This window comes from Labrus mixtus, chromosome 1 (assembly GCF_963584025.1).
Source record: "Labrus mixtus chromosome 1, fLabMix1.1, whole genome shotgun sequence".
NCBI classification, from domain to species: Eukaryota; Metazoa; Chordata; class Actinopteri; order Labriformes; family Labridae; genus Labrus; species Labrus mixtus.
The window spans coordinates 34,045,322-34,064,749 of NC_083612.1; the positions used below are offsets into that span (position 1 = coordinate 34,045,322).

At 41.0% G+C, this 19,428-nt stretch overlaps 1 protein-coding gene across 2 annotated transcripts in view; it reads left to right on the forward strand.

Annotated features, from left to right (window-relative positions):
• Nucleotides 1-1,665, forward strand: part of adamts17 (ADAM metallopeptidase with thrombospondin type 1 motif, 17) — a 99,642-nt gene extending 97,977 nt beyond the window's left edge. For both annotated transcript variants that reach the window (XM_061042860.1, XM_061042869.1), the window contains one exon: nucleotides 5-1,665. In XM_061042860.1, coding sequence (XP_060898843.1) covers nucleotides 5-156 — 152 coding nt within the window. In that variant the 3' untranslated portion in view covers nucleotides 157-1,665. The remainder of the gene's footprint in view (nucleotides 1-4) is intronic.
• The last annotated feature ends 17,763 nt before the right edge of the window (nucleotides 1,666-19,428 follow it).

Sequence of the window (19,428 nt, forward strand, 5' to 3'; positions counted from 1 at the left end):
ACAGCTGCTCTGACCTACAAATGCCTGGGGGACCAGTGGACGGTGTACTGTCGCGTGGTCCGAGAGAAGAACCTGTGCCAGGACATGAGGTGGTACCAGCGCTGCTGTGACACCTGTAGGGACTTTTACGCCAAGAAAATACTGCACAAGAGCTAATGACCACATTTCTCTCCAAATAGCGTTCCATTTTTTGTAAATGTTTTATAATATTGTTAAACGTTATAAGAAAAAGCAGTTAATGACAGATGGAACTTTTTGTATTTAAATAAGAAAAAAGCCGGTACATGAAAGTGTACGTTTTTAAAATGGGCTCATAAGCTTCTAATTTTGATGAAGACTTGAAAATGTCCTATTTTTCTCTTTGCTGTACACCAAAAAAAACAAAACAGGGGAGTATTTAGAATTCCACTTCAGGAGGATTTATTGCACAGAATGACTGAAAATATGTGCTCGATTAGAAAGACGACTTCTCTGTCTCTCCCTCCTTTATTATTACTATGTTGTACTGTGTTATAGTCAAATGTTGCATTTTCAAAAAAAAAAAAACAAGTTAAATTGTTTACATATAATATAATTATGATACTCAAGTATTATTATATTCTTTGCTAATGCATAATGAAATACTGTAAGAATACAGCCTATCAACCAAACTGGTGTAGAAAGCAGAGACTTTGAGGGTACGTGGTTGTTGTGTTTAAGTCGGTGATCTCACTTTTCTTGCAAATATTATTACTCAGATTTAACCTAAGGATTATTTTAGTCATCTCTTGGATCACCATCAGTGCCAAATTGTTTGTTTTGCAGTTAGCGGTAAGAATGTTGGGTTCAGTCTGAGCAGAGAGAACTGACACTTTTTCACCTGCTCGGCTTTTTGTAGTACTTAGAAACATGAGTCTGATGTACAAGGCTGCTGACATGTGACCTTAAGATTCAATGACTCACTTCCCTTGACTTTGCTGTAATAATAACATGAACACTTTGGCAGATAACAAATCCAGCGTCAAGTATCCTGTTAAAGCAGAAAAACAAGGATCCAGTTCAGTGTGTTCAGACCAGAAATGCAGCAAGTCTTTTCCAGCGTGATTACCTGAGGCAATGCCGTCCTAAAGTCACAAAAAGTACAAAAAAAGAAATAGGTTACACTTTATTTGAAGTGGTATGCAAAGGACTGACATGACACCTGTCATTAACATGAAGGAGGCTTTATGAATGTTTATGAACGTTGTCATCAAGTGTCATTCAGTCAATTATACCACCTTCAATGCAAAGTAGACCTTGTTAAGGATGTCTTTATAATGACAACCTGAAATTAAAATGTCATAACAGGCCTGATTATCAAGCTTAAATAAACTATTTAGCTGTATCTGTTACATGACATTAACCTGTCACATGAAGTTTATTTTGACTTTGGCTGTCATCTTAATAACTAGTCCAGAGTGTTATAATGGTGTAATGTGCTTATAAGTTATCATCTAGCCGACAGGTTCATTTCTTGTTAGCACAAATTAGATGATAACTTTGTGCACCAGGCAATTGTATAATATTTTGCACACATAATAGTCTTGTATAACCATGTTATTATCTTGTAGAAACAAGATAATTGTTATGTAAGCACATGTCATCTAATTTGTGTGCACAAGATAATACAATTTTTCATAGTTTTGATTCAAGACAAATTCAAACCAAACATTAAAAAAAAAAGGTCTTCTCATCTGGAAGACATACCTGACAAATCTTGAATCCAGACTTGTCTTTATAAAAAATTTGCATTTCAGCATCCTTTCATCCTGTTTATATCATTTAAATGTCAGTCAAACCTGTTTATTTTGGGTTCAGAGCGCTGAAGTAGGACTGATTTCAGCTGACTTTAGTGTGACTTGTTATAAACACTGTAGCTGTCACTCAGTGGAAACAGATGGACTGGAGCTCCACAGCTGAAACACTGATAGTCGGTGTCTTTCTGAGAAGTCTTTCTGGTACTGATCCTCGCTATCAGGTCATCAAACTGTGACCTGGCCAGCCTTAAACTGAGCTGAGAAACAGCAGAAAGGTTCACCATGACACAGTTGGAGATCACGGAGAAGAGGGGACATTAACTCTTTGATTGTCCAACATATCTGGAGAAACAAACACAGGTTCTGTTAATCTAACTTGCTGTACATCTTTTGGTCTGAACACATAAGAGCTTCATTTACTGCTTTACTATGAGCCTGTCCCCTCCCACCTGCAGTAGACTGTAACTGTCATGACTATACAGCTGCTGGTAAACATCATCTGGACCCTGCAGACCATTTTAGTCATTGAGCCACTAAATGTTACTGTTATCAACATACTTATCAGTTTTTCTCAAAACATAGATGTGCCAACGCATAAGGGCTAAAAGGGTCTGACTTCACCCACTAGTAGGTTTTTAGCAGGCTGTTATCTCCGTTTTTACTCGTCTTCATGAAGGTGTTTCACAGTCTTGTTGGTGAACCAGATGACTTATAGACCCTGTATACAACTTGTGAATTTAGTGATCTGATCACAAGTGGACGGTGCTTGAGTAATGTGTCTTCAGTGATCACTTGTGTGTTTGGATCTCACTTTGCCTGCTGCTGCTGCGTATGCGAATAAGGACCCATCATTCACATGTAATATAAAAACAAATGTATCATCGTCTCATCTGGTGGGAGGCAGCATTGTTCGCCCCTGTTCTCGACAGTGGTACGAAAAGATGATGTCACTCCAGGGGGGTGTGGTCTTTAATGTGGACACATGAGCGTTTCACACAATCAAACCAATGTGGACAAAAAGCATCCCAGGGTCACCTCCATATGTGACCTCAATCCTCAGGACACATTGTGGTGCGTTCACATTTAGTATCACCATCTCTAAATGTCACTTTTTTTTTTTTCGACAAAGGTAAAAGTTGGTGGTCATGGTTTTAAGTTAACACATTTAAAAAAAAGGCTTTAACTTGGTACAACAATGTTGAGCAGGACCCTGTTAGCCCTCATACCTGGTGCAGATGTGTGACTTAATATGTTGATGACATTTTAATCAATTGATGGACTCACCTGTGTGTGTGTGTGTGTGTGTGTGGGTGTGTGTTTGTGTGTGAGTGTGTGTGCGTTTGTTAATTAAAGGCCTTAATCTCTCCTAGTTAAATGGTGCTATCTTATGACCTGTTTCACCCCGGTGGAATCAGCTGATTGTCAGTAGTCGTCAGTGTGTTAACGGTTATTTGTTTTTTGTATGCTGTAGGATTATTTAATACCATGCCTTATCAATGAGTCTTTGTTATTTTTATTTGTTTTGCCAATGTAGCTCAAATATGATTCATTATTCCTGTACTGTACTTTGTTGTAGTTGCACATACAGTATGTTTGGTACATAAACTGCCACTACATGTATTTGATGGTGCTGATGATGTGGAACTGAGTAAAAAGTCCCTTTAATTCTTCTTTGGTGTATTTCTGTGTCCTCACACTTTATTATTTGTATTATTTGTAACGTCATCCTCTATGTGTCCAACATTCACGAGACCAACCTGAGATTGGGTCAGTTTCTATTTGAAGTCTACTGTAAAGTGTTTCTATTTTTAATGACCTCTGGTTCATATAGTCATGAACAGCATCTGACATATTACACATGTGCTCATTTGTGTTTTATCTTCTTAATAGCTTAGCAGTTCTCTTAAACTTACATTTACTCTTCTATACATTTTAGTGTTTCTAAGTATACTGGTGAAATACTAGGTACTTTCATTGCATGCATTACAGGAAAGCATTTCAACAGTCACACACTATTGACCTGCTAAACGTTCCTCTGATGGTCCAACACTCTGTCTGGTGTCTCTTTTGTCATATCTGTTATTTTCATTTAAATATGTTTACGCAGCCTAGAAAAAAATACCATATGGGCCAAAGCTATCTGTTTGATATTATTTATCTATTAGTTTACCAGGGACTGTATTCAAAGATGGATGACATGAGAGCCCAAAAGTAAAGCGTCTTGATCCCACTCTGGTGGATGATTGCAGATAAGGTCATAAAGCACTCCGCCTCTATGTTAACAGATTGAGCCGAACTATCCCTGTTTGACTTCATGGGGGGCTGGACCCGATCCCAGCTGTCATTGGTCAAGAGGTGGGGTTCACTCAGGACAGTTCGCCAGTCAATCCCAGTGCTGACATATAGAGACTGACAACCAGCCACACTCACATTCACACCTACAGGCTAATTGACCCAACAGGCATGTCTTATCCAGAGGAAGCTAGAGGACCCGGAGGACCCATGGATGCACAGGGAGAACATGCAAACTCTACGAAGAGAGGCTCCTGTCCGACAGGGCAACTCGCTGTGAGGCGACAGCTGCGCTAACCATTGCTCCACCCAAACTGAATACAAGTTCATGTTAAATAGTTCAAAGTGCTCATTCCACGGATCAATTGAATTTAATTAGTAATGTGATGCTGTAAAAGGGGTCAAACATCACAATTGACACCCGGGCCTTGTTGTCCTAAAGTAAACTATTTAGATCAAAGTTAGTGAATGGATCAAATCTTAGAAAACTGATTGTTAAAAATAAGAAAAGAAGGATTTCAATTTTATTGTTTAAACTTTTGCGTAGGATTAGAATAACTTCGATCTAAAACAATCATATTAATATGATCCCATCAGAGGACTGGTTTCTAAGGAACCCCTAAAGTCCCCCAAAAAGTAAAAACTTAAATTTGCCATTTGCTAAACAAGCTATTATTTTGGGCACAGAATACAATTATCTTGTGTACATGACGTAATTATCTAGTGAAAAATGTCATTATCATATCTTCGGTGCACAACATATTTATCTAGTTAGCACAAGTTAGCATTTGACTTGTGCGCACAAAACAACTTGTTTTCTCATGATCATTATTTTGTAAGTACAAGCTAACAACCTGATTTCACAAGATATTTATATTGTGCACAAAAATAATCTCTTCAGAGGATTCAGACCGGATACATGAACTAAATATAAGATGACTTAAATTGTCAACATAAATGAAAAAATGTGTTTCTTAAGATTTTGAATATTTTACCTTTGCATTGCTGAATCTCTGTGACATAGTAGACACCAGAGTTGTGAAATAAAGGATTTTGTCCTCATAAAATAGTTCACCAACTAGCTCTCAAATATTCATTTTAAAACAGCTGTGAGGATCTTTCAGTTTGTGTTGATGTTGGCACCCACTGCGGACACAGTATTTAGTATATAATACCATTTAAAGCACTAGTAATCTGGATTTAGGGTTCTTTCACATCTGGATTGTTTTGGGAAGTTGTTCCAAAATGGGGCGTTTCCCTCCTTGGCCCATTTATACATATGTGGTCACAACAATTGCACTCTGATGCAGAATGAAACGAGTAAGCCGAGAGATCGCCTAGAAGAGAGCATCACAGGACTCAACAACATCTACTGGTTCAACATCTGGATTAGTTCAGAGAATGTGGCCTCCTCAGAGTTTCTCTGCCAACATGGCTCGGTGTTACAATATAAAGAGTGACCTTGTTAACTGGAGACCTTCAGTCACAGTTTGTGACCAGTGTTAAACGACACCAGTTCTCATGAATGTTTATTTTTTCATTTTAATATCAAAATTAACTCATCAAATATGTATTTAATGAAAAACTAAACAGAAACATTTGCAAATAATTTTTCATTTCCAACAGCAGTTTTCAACTTCAGATGCAATTCAGTTAAAAGTCGGCAGTTATCAGGGACACGTGTTAAACCATATCACCAATAGAGCATTTAAAGCCCATCTGCTTAATGCGCTGATTCATAAGTTTGTTAACTTTTGTGTTTTTGTGAGTGCTGTCAAACATTTGAAGATGAAAGCTACAAAGTGCTTTACAAGGACAGCGAATATAAAAACAGGCAGGTCATAGAATAATAAACAAGGCAAGATTAAGGAATAAAAATCACTTTAAGATGTAAAATCCATTTTAACAATTTAAAATCAACAAAAATCAAGAAAGGCTCGCCGGAAAAAGTGTGTCTAAAGAAGGGACTTAAAAGAGATGAGTGATTCTGCCGACCTGATCTCCTCAGGCAGGTCGTTCCATAGTCTTGGAGCCCTCACGCATTGGTACACATCTTCAGTGATGTTTCCTGGGTTCATTGGGTGTTTCAAGTCTCGCAACCATATGTATAGAATGGCCTGCAAAACATCTGCAGCCCCCCCCCCCCCCCCCCTTTTCTGGCTATCCTCAAGAAGTCCCTGGTATTTGGCCAGCTTCCTTTCAAAAGCCTCTTTAATACGGTCTTCCCAAGGCTCAGTCAATTCTATCAGGGCAAGCTGTTATTGAGGCCTCTGACTAAATGACAATATCTGGTCACAGTGATGTGTGCCGGTTCTCAGGTCAACCATGAGCTGCCAGTCCTGCGCAGTGAGGAGTAGGCCAGCTGCAGCTCTGCTCATCTGCCTTGATGACTGTTTTCTGCCTCGTGGGGGAGGCAGTAGGGCTTGTTGTTTTTTTATGGCGGCAGAGACACTCTCAGCAACGACCTTAAGTACCTTCATGGCGCCAACGGCAGCGACCATCCCACAGGGCCTTCGAGCAGCTGCTCAAGATGTGCTCGAGTGTCCCTCTCCCAGTGCGGAGCGGGCAAGACGATGTTTCAGCCTGATGGGCTAGGTAACCAAAAACAAAAAAATCATTGGAACATTCCCAAAATGCAAAGTGCGACTAGTACACATGACCTTTACCTTTACCTATACCTATAATTGGGTAGGGACGGCCCAGCTTTGATGTGTGCTTTGGCCCTCTTTACAATATGCAGCGTGAACACAAAAAGACCCCAAGGGAAAATTGCAACAGGATATCAATTAGGGATGATGACAATGAATTGATTAATTCGATTAATTGAAGAATTTGCTTGAGGTAGAAAAATTTACTGGATTTACTGATTTGAGATATCAAGAACGTGTCTCATTTTATCCTCCTATCATCAGTGCAATGGTGTATTTACAAAGTAGGCTGTATGTTGCAACGATGCTGGACCCTCGACACGAACATCTGAGTTTTTTAACAAACGCACAGAGACTATACGGTGCTGCGCGACAGAGACGCGTCGTTACTCGCATATATGCAGAAAATATGTTGCTGAGCAAATAAAGCTTTGATTGAGGAAGAAAAAAACGCATTGGGTATTGTTATTGTAAGCAAAATGTTCATGTTTTTAAAGATACTGTATGACAAGCTGGGGTCAAAGTAGCAGCTTGTCTTTAAAGCCATTAGCTACTCTCTACAAGAAAACCCTCAAAGTGTTAGACCAGAAGCCTAACAGTTCACAGCATTGTATTATATTAAATAACCATAAACTGCTGAGCTGGGAAGATGTTATCAAATACAAAAACATCTGCCTGGTCTACAAAATTCAGCATAACACCGCTCCTCCTCCTTTGAACTCATTCACAATCCAACATAACAGTCAGATCACTAGAAGCACCACACAAGGTGACCTTCTAATTCCATTTAGGAAGAGCACATTTGGTCAGCTAAACTGGAATTCACTGCCCACCACTATCAAAGATATACAAAGAGACTCCACCTTTACAACACACCTTAAAACATGGCTGTCTGACAACTATAAGTGCACACATTAATCCCTGTCAGATGGGATATGTGTGTTTGATGTCACATGGTCATTGGTGCTGCCGCTGCTGTCTGCCTCCATGTTATGTCTTGTATGTGCTTTCAATGTGGCCTCTATGATTATTCTTTTCCCTTGTCGCTCCAGTATTGTCTTTATTGCATGAACTGCTTTGATTGTGCTTTGTTTGTGCCTGCTCCAATTGTGTGTGACATGTTGTATGTCTCTTTTCCTTTTGCTTAATCCTGTTGTAATTATAAATGTAATGTATTTTGTTGTATTTTAAATCTTAACGATTCAACTGGCCGGGGACTACAGCTGGAAATTAGCCGTAAAGGCTAAAGCTGCTTCTTTTACTGTACAGTAAATTAAAGGGGACTGTCCACTAAACAATAAACAAATAAACTAAAACTAAACTAAAACCACGATTAATCGAGTGATTGATCGTTAATTTTACCAATGGTCGAGTAGGGTTAGGGTTAGTCAAGTGCTTAGAATTTGCAACCCTAATATCAATTAATCATCTGAATCAGAACAATGAAAACACCCTTAAAATCTGTATTTTAAAGAGGTTAATAAAGTCTAGTGTTTCTTTAGGCACATGTAAACTGGATTAAACCTTTTGAACAACCAAGAGTTTAAACTCCTGCAGAGTTCTGATTATGAAAAAGTTGTGCTACAAATACTACAGTAATTCACCTTCCAATATCCCTGAATGGGTGTTACTAACCCCGGCCAGCTCCAGGCAGGCTCTGCCCGCTCTCTCTCTCTCTCTCTCACTTTCTCCCTGACTTGCTCAATAACAGAACCAGACAGATTAATGGACCCAAAAAACGCAGGCTTACACAAGAGCAGAGTTCAATAAAAGGCAGTTTGTTTCACAGACTGAGTCGGTGCACAAGCAATCAATCAGCGAGGCTAACAATTCCAAAAGGGAGCAGGAAAAAGGCAATGATCAAAAATGTCAAGCTAAGGTCAAATACTAGAAAATGTGCCAATAATGACTGCTGTTACAAGGTGACACAATGGAACACACCAGGGATTTTATACACTGACAATCAGGGGTTAACAAGCAAAGGTGAGTACAATCAGGGCAGAGGATCTGCAACAAAGAAAAGGATTCGGACAAAAGTAAAAAATCAAGACATGACCATAGGTCACTTGACGGAGTGTGTCACTCAACCACTCACTATGCACTGCCCAACACAGCTTACAGCAGGAGGAATAGAGGTGAGACAGTGTTCAGGTGCAGGAGACACTCAAACTATTTCTAGTAACTTCTCATTAAAGGTTGATTTACAATGTAATCCATTATTTATCGTCATCATTTTTTCTGTTGTTTAAAAAGCTATACTAAGCGACTCTCAGAGCAGATTTTCAAATCAACACCGATAAGTTTTGAATGTCAGAACCAGTAAATCTGTCACATTGTTGTGCAGGTGCCCTCTGTCCCTGAGGATTGTTAGCTGCTCTGTTTTCATTTCTGCTTTGTTGTTATAGACAGGGTACTTTACGGGTTATGTTGACTGAATTAATCCCAGCTGTTTGTATGCATACAGGTAGGCCACTTGCTTTTTCCTGTTGTTCTTTCACAGTAGAGTGTTTAGAATACTATTAGTTTCAGTTGGTTAAACAAGTTAATTGTCCCCTCTGCAGTGTGCAGTGTGCAGTTAAGGTTTTTTGTTTTCCCTCATACGTTCGCGTAAACAGTGGGGATTTATGTTAGTACAAACAGGTCAAAATAATAAATAAAATAAGACACAGACATTAGGTATAAATGAATGATTGTTCCTGTGTTGAGTAGTTGTTTTCCTAAACCTCTGTGAGCAGCAGGTGGGTTAGTTTGTTTTTGCCTTGTTTATCCCCTCAAACGTCTGCGTACAAAGAGAGGGTTATAATTTGATGCCCGTGCAGCAGGTCAGAAGTGTTGGTTTTTTTTCAGCCTGATGGCTCCCAAGGCTTGTCGCTTTTTTATCGGGCAGCCATAGACCCGTGTGATCAAGAGTGTCCTTCATGTTTGGGGCATGGCTCATCTTTTGGACGATGTCAAGAGCCCATGCCCAGCAGCCCAATGGAGTTACCTCTGGAAGAGAGGTCCCGGAGGCTGGGAGGTCATCCTCCCTTCTTCTCCTTCCAATGGTAGGGAATGGGGTACAACGAGTAACACTGACCGCCGCTCTCACAAGCGTCTTCTGGAGCATTCCCATGGAATGGTGGTAAAAAATTGCCCCAAAGTGTACCTCTCCACCACCCCATAGTCCAGCCCTTCCTCCAGGGGATGCTGTAGGGTCAGAGGACACCCAGTTACAGATTTTGGCTGCCTGGTTGCCTGGTCTGTCAGACAGAGTGGCAATGATTGAGGCTCGCTCTCCAGGTGCGGCCCCTTCTGAGGCAGATCATTCAACCTGGACTTGCCAGGCACACCTTCCGGCATATTAGGAGCCACTGGCTGTTCACTTGGATTCCATCTCCCTTTATGCACAGGGATCCCTCTTGGAGGAAGTGGGGCGCTCGGAGCCTGCTGAGGGGATGCACTCTTTTAGTTCATCTCACCAGGAGAAGTCTGCATCTGTGGATGATTGTGCTGAGGAGCCTGGTCCCAGTGATGTGATTTATATGTTTTTGAGTGTGGCTAAGATTGTTGGACTTGCAACCCCAGTGGAAGCCCCAAGCTCCTTGGAGGGGGTCTGGGCAGGTGTTTCACAGCCCCATTTCTCAGCAGCTATCCTTGCAGCTGGAGATTACTGCCAGATGCTAAAGAGGGCTTGGAATGCACCTAGCAGCGCCCCTATGTTGGTGCGGCAATGTCATTTGCCATGTTGATTTGAAGGCAGAAATGGCTGGCTCAGACAACCCTCCAGGAGAACCTTCTGACCCTGCGTCCATTGGAATGGACATGACATATTTCTCTAAACCAATAAATACTCTGTAATTGGATGATGTCAGCACTGCTGGTTACTGATTGGATCCTGATTATCCAATCGCAATCATGTCATGATTTTGAGCATGCTCTGAGAGATTGACAGACATCTGACAAGACAAGCATGGTGGAGCGTCTCCAGAGAGGGAGTAGTAAGTGCCCATTTTCAATCAAAAATATAAATTTATGTTCATGCTGGCCAAAACAAACTTGCTTTCAGTATAATTCTAACTGTTACAAGTGATAATATTTGAAGTTATTTTGAACATATATCACGTCATTAATTTATAGGATTTTCCATTGCAATGGACATCAGGAGTTGGGCGAGTTTAGCTAACACTCACATGTTTAGTCTCAGTATATAAAGAAACAAAATACCTGTAAGCTTTTTCATAGGTAAAGTATGATGTCACAGTTTATTTATTCATGATTATAACATTTTTAATATATATTTTTTTGTACATAATGTTCTTGTAGAGTATAAAGTTGAAGACTTCCTTGAACGTCTCGGAAATGGAGAGTTATCCGAACTTGATTCCTTGAATTCAGGAAATGAGGAGGATAGTGAGATTGGAGGTAAGTTTAGAAATTAAGAGTGTTTTTAATTCTTAGTATGTGGTTTTCATCAATTTAATGTCTTATATGTAAGATTGAAATGGAATGCATAAGAGTTCAAGAGTGAGAATACATAAAATTAGTTAAAATGTGATTGTTTTGTTATTAGATTCAGAGAGGGACAGTGGAGAGTTTACATGCATGCCTGAAGAACTTGATGTGGCAGATGAGATTGAGATTGAGGAGACAGACAGACAGTGTAGTGACAGAGGAGGACAAGATGATGACAGAGGTGGACAGAGGAGGACAAGAGGAGATGACAGTAACCAGGAAGGAAGAAATCAAGTGATGTCACAGGCCATTCACAACAATCAGGGACACTTCCTTTGAAGATCCTCCAATTCATGATAAACATCCCATGAGACCCTATGAATACTTCAAACAGTATATACCAGATGAGATCTTCAATTTGATGGCCGACAACACAAATGTTTATGCCATGCAAAGTGGCACACAAAGTTTTAAACCGCCAAGTTCAGGAGAGATCAGAACCCTAATCGGTCTCCACCTTGCTATGGGAGTGATGAAGATGCCAAGAGTCTCCATGTACTGGGAAGCTGGGATGGACATTGGTATTTTTCAAAACACCATGCCCTGTGACAGATTCTTCCAGCTCCGGTCACATTTGCATTTGGTTAAACAATTTGGAGAAGCCAGCTGAGAACATTGATGTGTTTTTCAAGGTACGTCCTCTCTATGATGCCATACGCAGTAGATGCTTGGAGATTCCACTCGAGGAAAAAACTTTACGTAGATGAACAAATGGTGCCATTTCGCGGAACTCTATAGCAATCAACTCGTCAAGCAATACATCAAAGGCAAGCCACACCCATGGGGGGTGAAGATATACTTCCTGTGTGGGAAAAGTGGCATGGCCTATGACGTCCTGCTGCACCAAGGCACTACAATGGAGCCATCACAACAGCACAGGAAGCAGCTGGGACTTGGAGCTAGAGTGGTGTACCATCTTAGCCAGCGAATCACAGAGGCCAACCACAAGTTGTACTTTGACAATTATTTCACAACGTACAATCTTCTGGAGCTGCTGGCTGAGAGGAAAATTCATGCCGCTGGAACAGCAAGGGTCTCTCACTCTTTGCCAGGCTCCTCTACAGTCTGACAAAGAGATGGGCAAAAAGCCAGGAGGAAGCTGTGATGAAGTTGTAAGCCATGATGGTAAGGTGGCAATGGTCAAATGGTATGACAACAGACCAGTTGTCATGGCCTCCAACTTCGTTGGTGTTGGCAGAATGGATGAAGTGCAGCGGTGGGACAAAAAGAGGGCCCAATTTGTGATGGTGTTGAGTCCAGAAGTGGTGAAGCAATGGGCGGTGTTGACCTGCTTGATCAACTTGTCAATCTGTACCGTACACATATTGGGTCAAAAAAGTGGACCCTGAAAATGATCACACATGCTTTTGACATGGCTGTGGTCAACAGCTGGTTGGAGTACAGTACTGGACGCCGAGAGGGCCAATATCCAGACCAAAGACATCCAGGATCTCCTCCATTTCAAGATGAATGTGGCCCAGTGTCTGGTGAGAGTCCATAAAACATTGGCAGCAAAACGTGGAAGACCCAGTATGTCTCCAGAACCACAGCATGTGCCCCGCAGACCAGTTCACAGACCAGGATGTAAGGCCTCTACCTGAAGTGCAGCATGACATGGTTGACCACATGCCAAATTAAGATGAAAAGAAAGAGGCTACCAGATTGAAGATGTCATACTGTACAGGAAAAACACATCCACCTGTGCTTTGTGCCACATCGAAACTGCTTCAAGGCTGCTCATCGAATACATGAAAACATCCACAAGCTGACGTCTTCTCAAGTTCAAGTTCCAGTTCCATTCCAAGTATTATCAAGTATAATAACCATGTTATCAGTTCATTAGCCTACTATAAAAAGTATGGTTATGTGTTGGAAGTTCCATGATCGTTTACTGAAGGCAAAACTGATTTTTTTTTTAGGTAATCTTATCTACAAGATACATGTTTAGATTGCGTCATAGCATTTCCCTCTCTTCTTGCAGGCTCTGGGTTTTCCTGGTGATGACCTCACTGCTGTTCCCTACCCTCGCTGTGATGCACCTATCAAGTTCATGTGCATGTTCAGAACCTTACACAGACTCAAAAACATGCAAACATCCAGGTCCCGATGTTTAGGCCATACCTGATTGATTACTATGTGGAAAAACTCCGCCTTATTTTTCTTAAGTTTTTATCTTTATCTTGTCGTGGCATCCATTGGATTGGACATGAAAAAATACTAATAGAAACATGAGTTAGCAAAAATGTGTTTTTTCCACTTTGTTTTTATGTTGGAGAGGAGTCAGAATCAGTTTAAAAAAAAAACTTTGCCCAGCAGAAAAAATGTGGAACTGAAGGGGTTAGGGGGGAACTTACTAACATGCCTGTTGTCGCAGAAGACCTTTTTCACCTCTGTTTCAAAACTCTTGCATGCTTTTGAAAAGTACTGATCCCAAGGAAGAATGCCATGGCTGCAGCGGCACTGTCCTCAAGTGGCTTGGCAGCTCCTCTTTCATCAGAAGACTGTATCAGTGTCAGTTCATCAGTCCTGCAGGCCACATTATCAAATGGCACTGCTGACGCCAGTTCCAGCAACTTAGTATTAGCAAGAATTCTCTCTCCTGGAGAAAAGACATCCAAGGTGTTTGTGCGCTGCAATGATAACATAATAATCCATAATAACTGGGGGTTAAAGAAGCAATGCAGTTACTGTAGGTTCAACATGTTACCTTCATTCGAACATCCAGTGAGTCCCGGACTTTGGACTTAAACTCAGAGCACCTGCTGCTGTCGTCCTCTTTTCTCAGTAGGTGAGAATTTATCAGGCTGAATGTGATGGTTACGTGTGGGAGATTGAGACCTCTTTTTCGGCAGACATAATGTCATGGCACACTTAAGGGCGCGACATCCTCCATGAGCTGCAAGTATTCATCTTTTAGCTCCAAAATTCTGGCATCTTGGAGTTTTGGTCACTGTGCGATCAGAAAGCACAGCAGTAACTGCCCAGCGCTGCTCCAACAGTCTCATAGACATCTCGCAGACAGAGTTCCGTCTTGTTTTGCAGGACTGTATCAGCGGGTACACTGGTAGTTTCATTTGCTGCTGTTTGTTCTCCAGTGCTTTAGAGGCAAACAGTGCCATGATTGAAATGGCTCACCAGCTTCCCAGCTGCAGAAATTACCCAGTGCACGTACCAGAAGGTGCACATGGCCAGATGAAGAGTGTATGCGAAGCATGGAACAGAATGCCAGTTAGCACGAGTGGGACCGTTTGCTGCCACAATATTTGTATTGTTGTCATGGACACAGCTTGTCCCCACGTCCACACAGTCTCATGCAATTTTTCAGCTAGGTTGTCTGCTGTGTGTCTGACTGGCATGGCCTCGGTTAGCAGGACCGCTGAATTTAAATTCCAAGTCTTCTGTCTATGTAGTGGCATGTAACGGTGATGTAACTCTCTGTTGAAAAATGAAATAATACAGTGCGTATTTGTGCAAACATAAACAGCTATTAAAGCTGACTGACAAAAACAAGACACTCGTTTTGTTGCCATAATTCAACAAGCTGGTCTTCTTTTTTAATATACCACTTGGCTCGGGGCTAAGTTGTCTTTATGTTTGCTGCCATGTCTATAATCTGTCAAAGTGCGCAACATCCCGTGGCTTCCCTGTCCGCTTGAGAGTTTCTCAAGCTGAGGAGAAAATTGAGAAATGTCCTCCAAACACTGCATTACAAGTTATTTTTGACTCATAGTTGGGTCGAACAGACTACAACAATTTGTGCAGACATTTCAATCCATCTATGACTTTTATTCAGTACAAAGTGAGACATGCATGTTGAGTTTCTCTACATGTGGTCCACTGATGCATCCAATCACTAATTAAGGCTCTTCACATGCTGATATAATCATCAGCAATGAAGAATCTGCTGCACAAGTGGGCATGTTATTTCAAACATTTTGTTGATTATATAATTTAAATGTACATCTTACAAATTATCACACAGATTATTATTACATGGTGTCTGACTAGTTCTATGTTTGACGTTTTATCTCAATTTGTTTTGATTAACCAATCACAGTTTCTGAAAAAATGTGTCATACCTAGCAACGGGGTCGACTACACTAAGATAAAAGTTTCTGTCTCTTCCTCGCTCAGAGTTGCTCTAAGAATGTTCCTAAATAACTCCTAGGCTAAGACTCCTTGCTAGGCATTTTTAAGCTAACCTAGTAGCTCTCTGAGAGGATTCTCAGAATGTTTGTGAATACGGTCCCTGGTGTTTTCCTCAATTTCAATTCATATATGTGAAAATTATATTGACTCCAGTCTCCATGATGAAAGCCCAATGTTAAACGTATTCAGCAGTCCTGACCAATGAATCATCCTCTTAGATGTCACACTGCCTGTATTCAGATCAAAAGGGATAATTTAAGACATGGAAATTAATATGAAAAATAGTTTGACTAATCTATTTAACAATAGCGCTGGTCATTGCTTCATTTATGTCACTGTGCAAAACATTTTCTAAAAAACTCCCTATGTCTTGATCTCTTTAACTAGGTTTCAATCTGAGGAATGACAGATAACTGCATTAATGTCACCCTCCTGAATGGCAGGAATGTTTTCATAATGCACGTGGTAACATGCATCATCATTAGTATCGGCCTTTCTCTGACGCTCATGACCATGTGTGCTCTTTACTTTCTGGTAAGTACATTACATGACTTCATTCATTTACTGTCAGTGCCATGTGTTTGGAACAGTCTCAGGATCAGAATCAGATCAGCAATCAATGTACGACAGGTACACAGTTCTTACTCTATTAAAGCAGTGTGCATAGATTAATGTCACATGAGGAGGATGATAAGAGCTGAATGTAATGCTCTTAATAATTGTGATCCATTTTTATTTTATTTTTTGCCTCATCATCAGGTCAAATTATCCAATTTGTTTTATGACTGACAACCAGCAAAACTAATGCCATTATCATAAACTCCAGCTGTTCTTTGTATTAAAGGCTACTGCAAGAATAAAGCAGATTGTTGTGTGCTTACATGCTAAAATGAATTGGCCTAATAGCAAACAGGAGGCCATCCTGCATCACAATCTTTTTTATAGCACATGAAGATCCCATTAGTGTTGTATGTGATTTAACAACCTCATCTGACTTTTTCAGAATTTCTACCTAGCATGTTTTGTTTTGGTGCATAAACTGATATTAATGATGATGCAACTTTGCCTTGGAGGATGATGTCAACAAAAAACTGCCATTTTATTTTTGCATCGCTCTAATTTAAGGAGGGAATAGATGAGGATTAAAAAAATGTGTAATTGTAGACCCTTGGAAACATCTCCAGCTGTTGTTAATCTTCTGTGTTGTGTTACCATGGCGTTAAGAGTTCTAAATGATGAGTTCTATGTTGTTGAGTTGTAGAATGTTGTTGATTATGACATCACAGCATCTCATAAAATCTGTTCCGAAGACTGGAGCTTCAACTCTTTTGGTCTACTTTGGAGTTTGTGGGTTTGAGATAGGCGTGAGAGATAGTTGTGAAAGAGAGTGGTTAGAGAAATTGTTGTATTCAAAGCGTTCAAAAGTTATTTGGTCTTGTTTGTTTGTTTGTTGTTTTGTCTGTGTTGTGTATTAAAAAATGTATTTTAATACAGAAACAGGTTTATCATGGACTTCATGGAGGGAAGTAGAGGAGTCTACAAGTCGATCAGGGTGTTGTTTGCCACACTGATTTATGAACGTGCCAAACAGATCTGTTGGCACATTCAATCCTTTAAAAATGAAGGTTGCAGTGGTGGCTGAACTGTTAAACCTTCAACAGAAGAAGCAGCTTCCATCTGAGCTGACTGTTGAAGACATGACTGACCTGCTGCTGGAAGAGAGTAAAAAGTCCCTGAGGGTGCAGCTCTGGGAGTTTGAGATGGATGATTTTGACGAAGAGGGGGTGAAGCCTCTTCTCAAGCTGGTGTGGGAGGTTAACACCAGCATGCAGAGGAGAGATGTCGGGTTTCAAGCAAAAAGACTGCTTGACTCTCCAGAGGACATTCCTCCTTCCTATAAACATCAGAAGTCATCCTCCCATCTCCAAACTGTTGAGCCCACAGGAGGTGGTGCTGGATTTGGTTCCAAGAGTCCTGCAGGGCCTCTGGGTGCCTAAAAAAAACACATCCAGCGACATGCCCTCCCAGAAGCTCTCTGAAATGGCTGTAAGCGTCACCAAAGTTGTTCTGGATGGAGTCTCCACCACCTTAATGTCTACCACACACCATCAGGTCACCTATTCCCGATCAGAAAGAGAAGATATGGTCCTCTGTATTGAGGGAAAGATCAGGAAGATGTATCCTCCAGATACTCTGAGGAGGAAGTTGAACAGCTTTGAAGCAGAGGTGTTGAAAGGCATCACAAGTCTTGCAGTGGAACACATCTGTGTGCTATTTGAGCCTCAGACTCACTCTGACATACCTGCTGATGAACATCCAGCCATCACTGCTGTCCAGGGGTCATTGAATAGAAGCCAGGCTACACAAAGCCCAGTTCTGCCTGTAACCCTGCTTTCTGTAGCTAATGTCACAGCTTCAGTCTTGGATGGTAAGGTAATGGATGTGAAACCTCTCCAAGAACTAGACTCTGCAAACATTGCCCTTCCATCCTCTTTTTTGACTCCTCGGGATAAAACTGCTTTCCCTCTGAGCAATGCTGAACTTCCTGGCATCATCAGCATGGATGAACAAACACAACAGACAATGCCTTGTCCTGAACCAGAGCCTGCAAAGGTGCAACCTCAATCACTTCATGTTACCATGCCCCCTGAAGTATTTGTTAATGCTTCAGTCCTGGGTAGTGAGGTGGTTGATGAGCAGCCCAACCAAGAACCAAATCTGACTCTCTTCTCTGATTCTCTACCACTTCCTTCAGCCAAAGCAGATGAACCTTCTGCCTTCAGTCAGGCCTTTGGAGAAGAGCCTCGACTAGGCCAGGAATCAAACTCTGCTGAGACACTGTTGCCACTACCTCCTGATACCCTACCAGCTGAACCTCCAGTTATGATTTCAGTCCTGGGGTGTGAGGTTAATGATAAGCAGCCCAGCCAAGATCAAGAACCTGCTGTGGTGCAAGCTCCAGCACTTATTGTAGATGATACTGATGAACTCTGCGTAATTGCAGAGGCAAAACTACAAGATCCTTTACCAGACAAGGAACCATACTGTGCTGCTGGGATGTGGTCGCAACTACCTCCTCTTGATACCCAACCAGATGAACCCCCAGTCAAGGTTTCAGTGCTGTGGGGTCAGGTTTGGAAAAAGCAGCCTATCCAAGAAGCCGCCAGTTTGCCTGCCCTGCCACCTATTGTAACCGATGCTGATGCTGACAAAACCTCTGCTGTCACCCAGACTACACAAAAAGAGCCTCCACCAGAGTCTGCTGAGGTACAAACTCAATCACGACATGTAACCCCACCAGATGAACCTCCAGTATATATGGTGTCAGTCCTGGGGGGTGAGGTGATAAATAAGCAGCCCAGCAGAAGACCAGCTCTTACAATCTCCAATGATGTGGTGCAGGATGAGATCCCAGAATTTGGAATTCAAAGCTGGTTCGGATTGATCGGAAAAGCTTTCTACTGCTGCATCAAGCCTGGAAAAGAAGACTGAGAATTCTTCTGTTTGAGAGTTACTGTCGTTATATATCAATAAATGTCACAATAATCAATGTATGGTTCCATTGCAGTCAATTAGCATCAGCCGGTCTCATTTGAAGTCATCATGATGTTGCTTAGACAAAGTGTTAAGAGTAGATGATTATTATAGAACATTAATCGACAGCTAATGTCTAATGTCAGGTTTGGTAAAGTTACCTGTTATTTAATTTACAATAATTTTGTGTTATTTATATAATGTTTTGTAAAAATAAATTGCATAATTTACATCTGATCCTTCATGTAAGACCACCTTTAAAAAAACATGTGTCATACAAAATGCAGCTTTGTATAAGATGACACAGATACGCAGATATTTGGTCAACAAATGTCAGGGACACACTTGCTGTAAATGAGGTTGAGCAGGTGGGAGAGCGTAGTTCATTTTGATATTTAAGGTGGCTTGATTGATTTACGACATCAACTCATGCAGTGAGCAACATGAAAGTAAACACTCCACCTTAAAATGTCTGGTAGCTGTCAAATAGCTGCCATAAACTGTAAGGTAGCGGCACAGTGAATTTTCTCTTATCTATT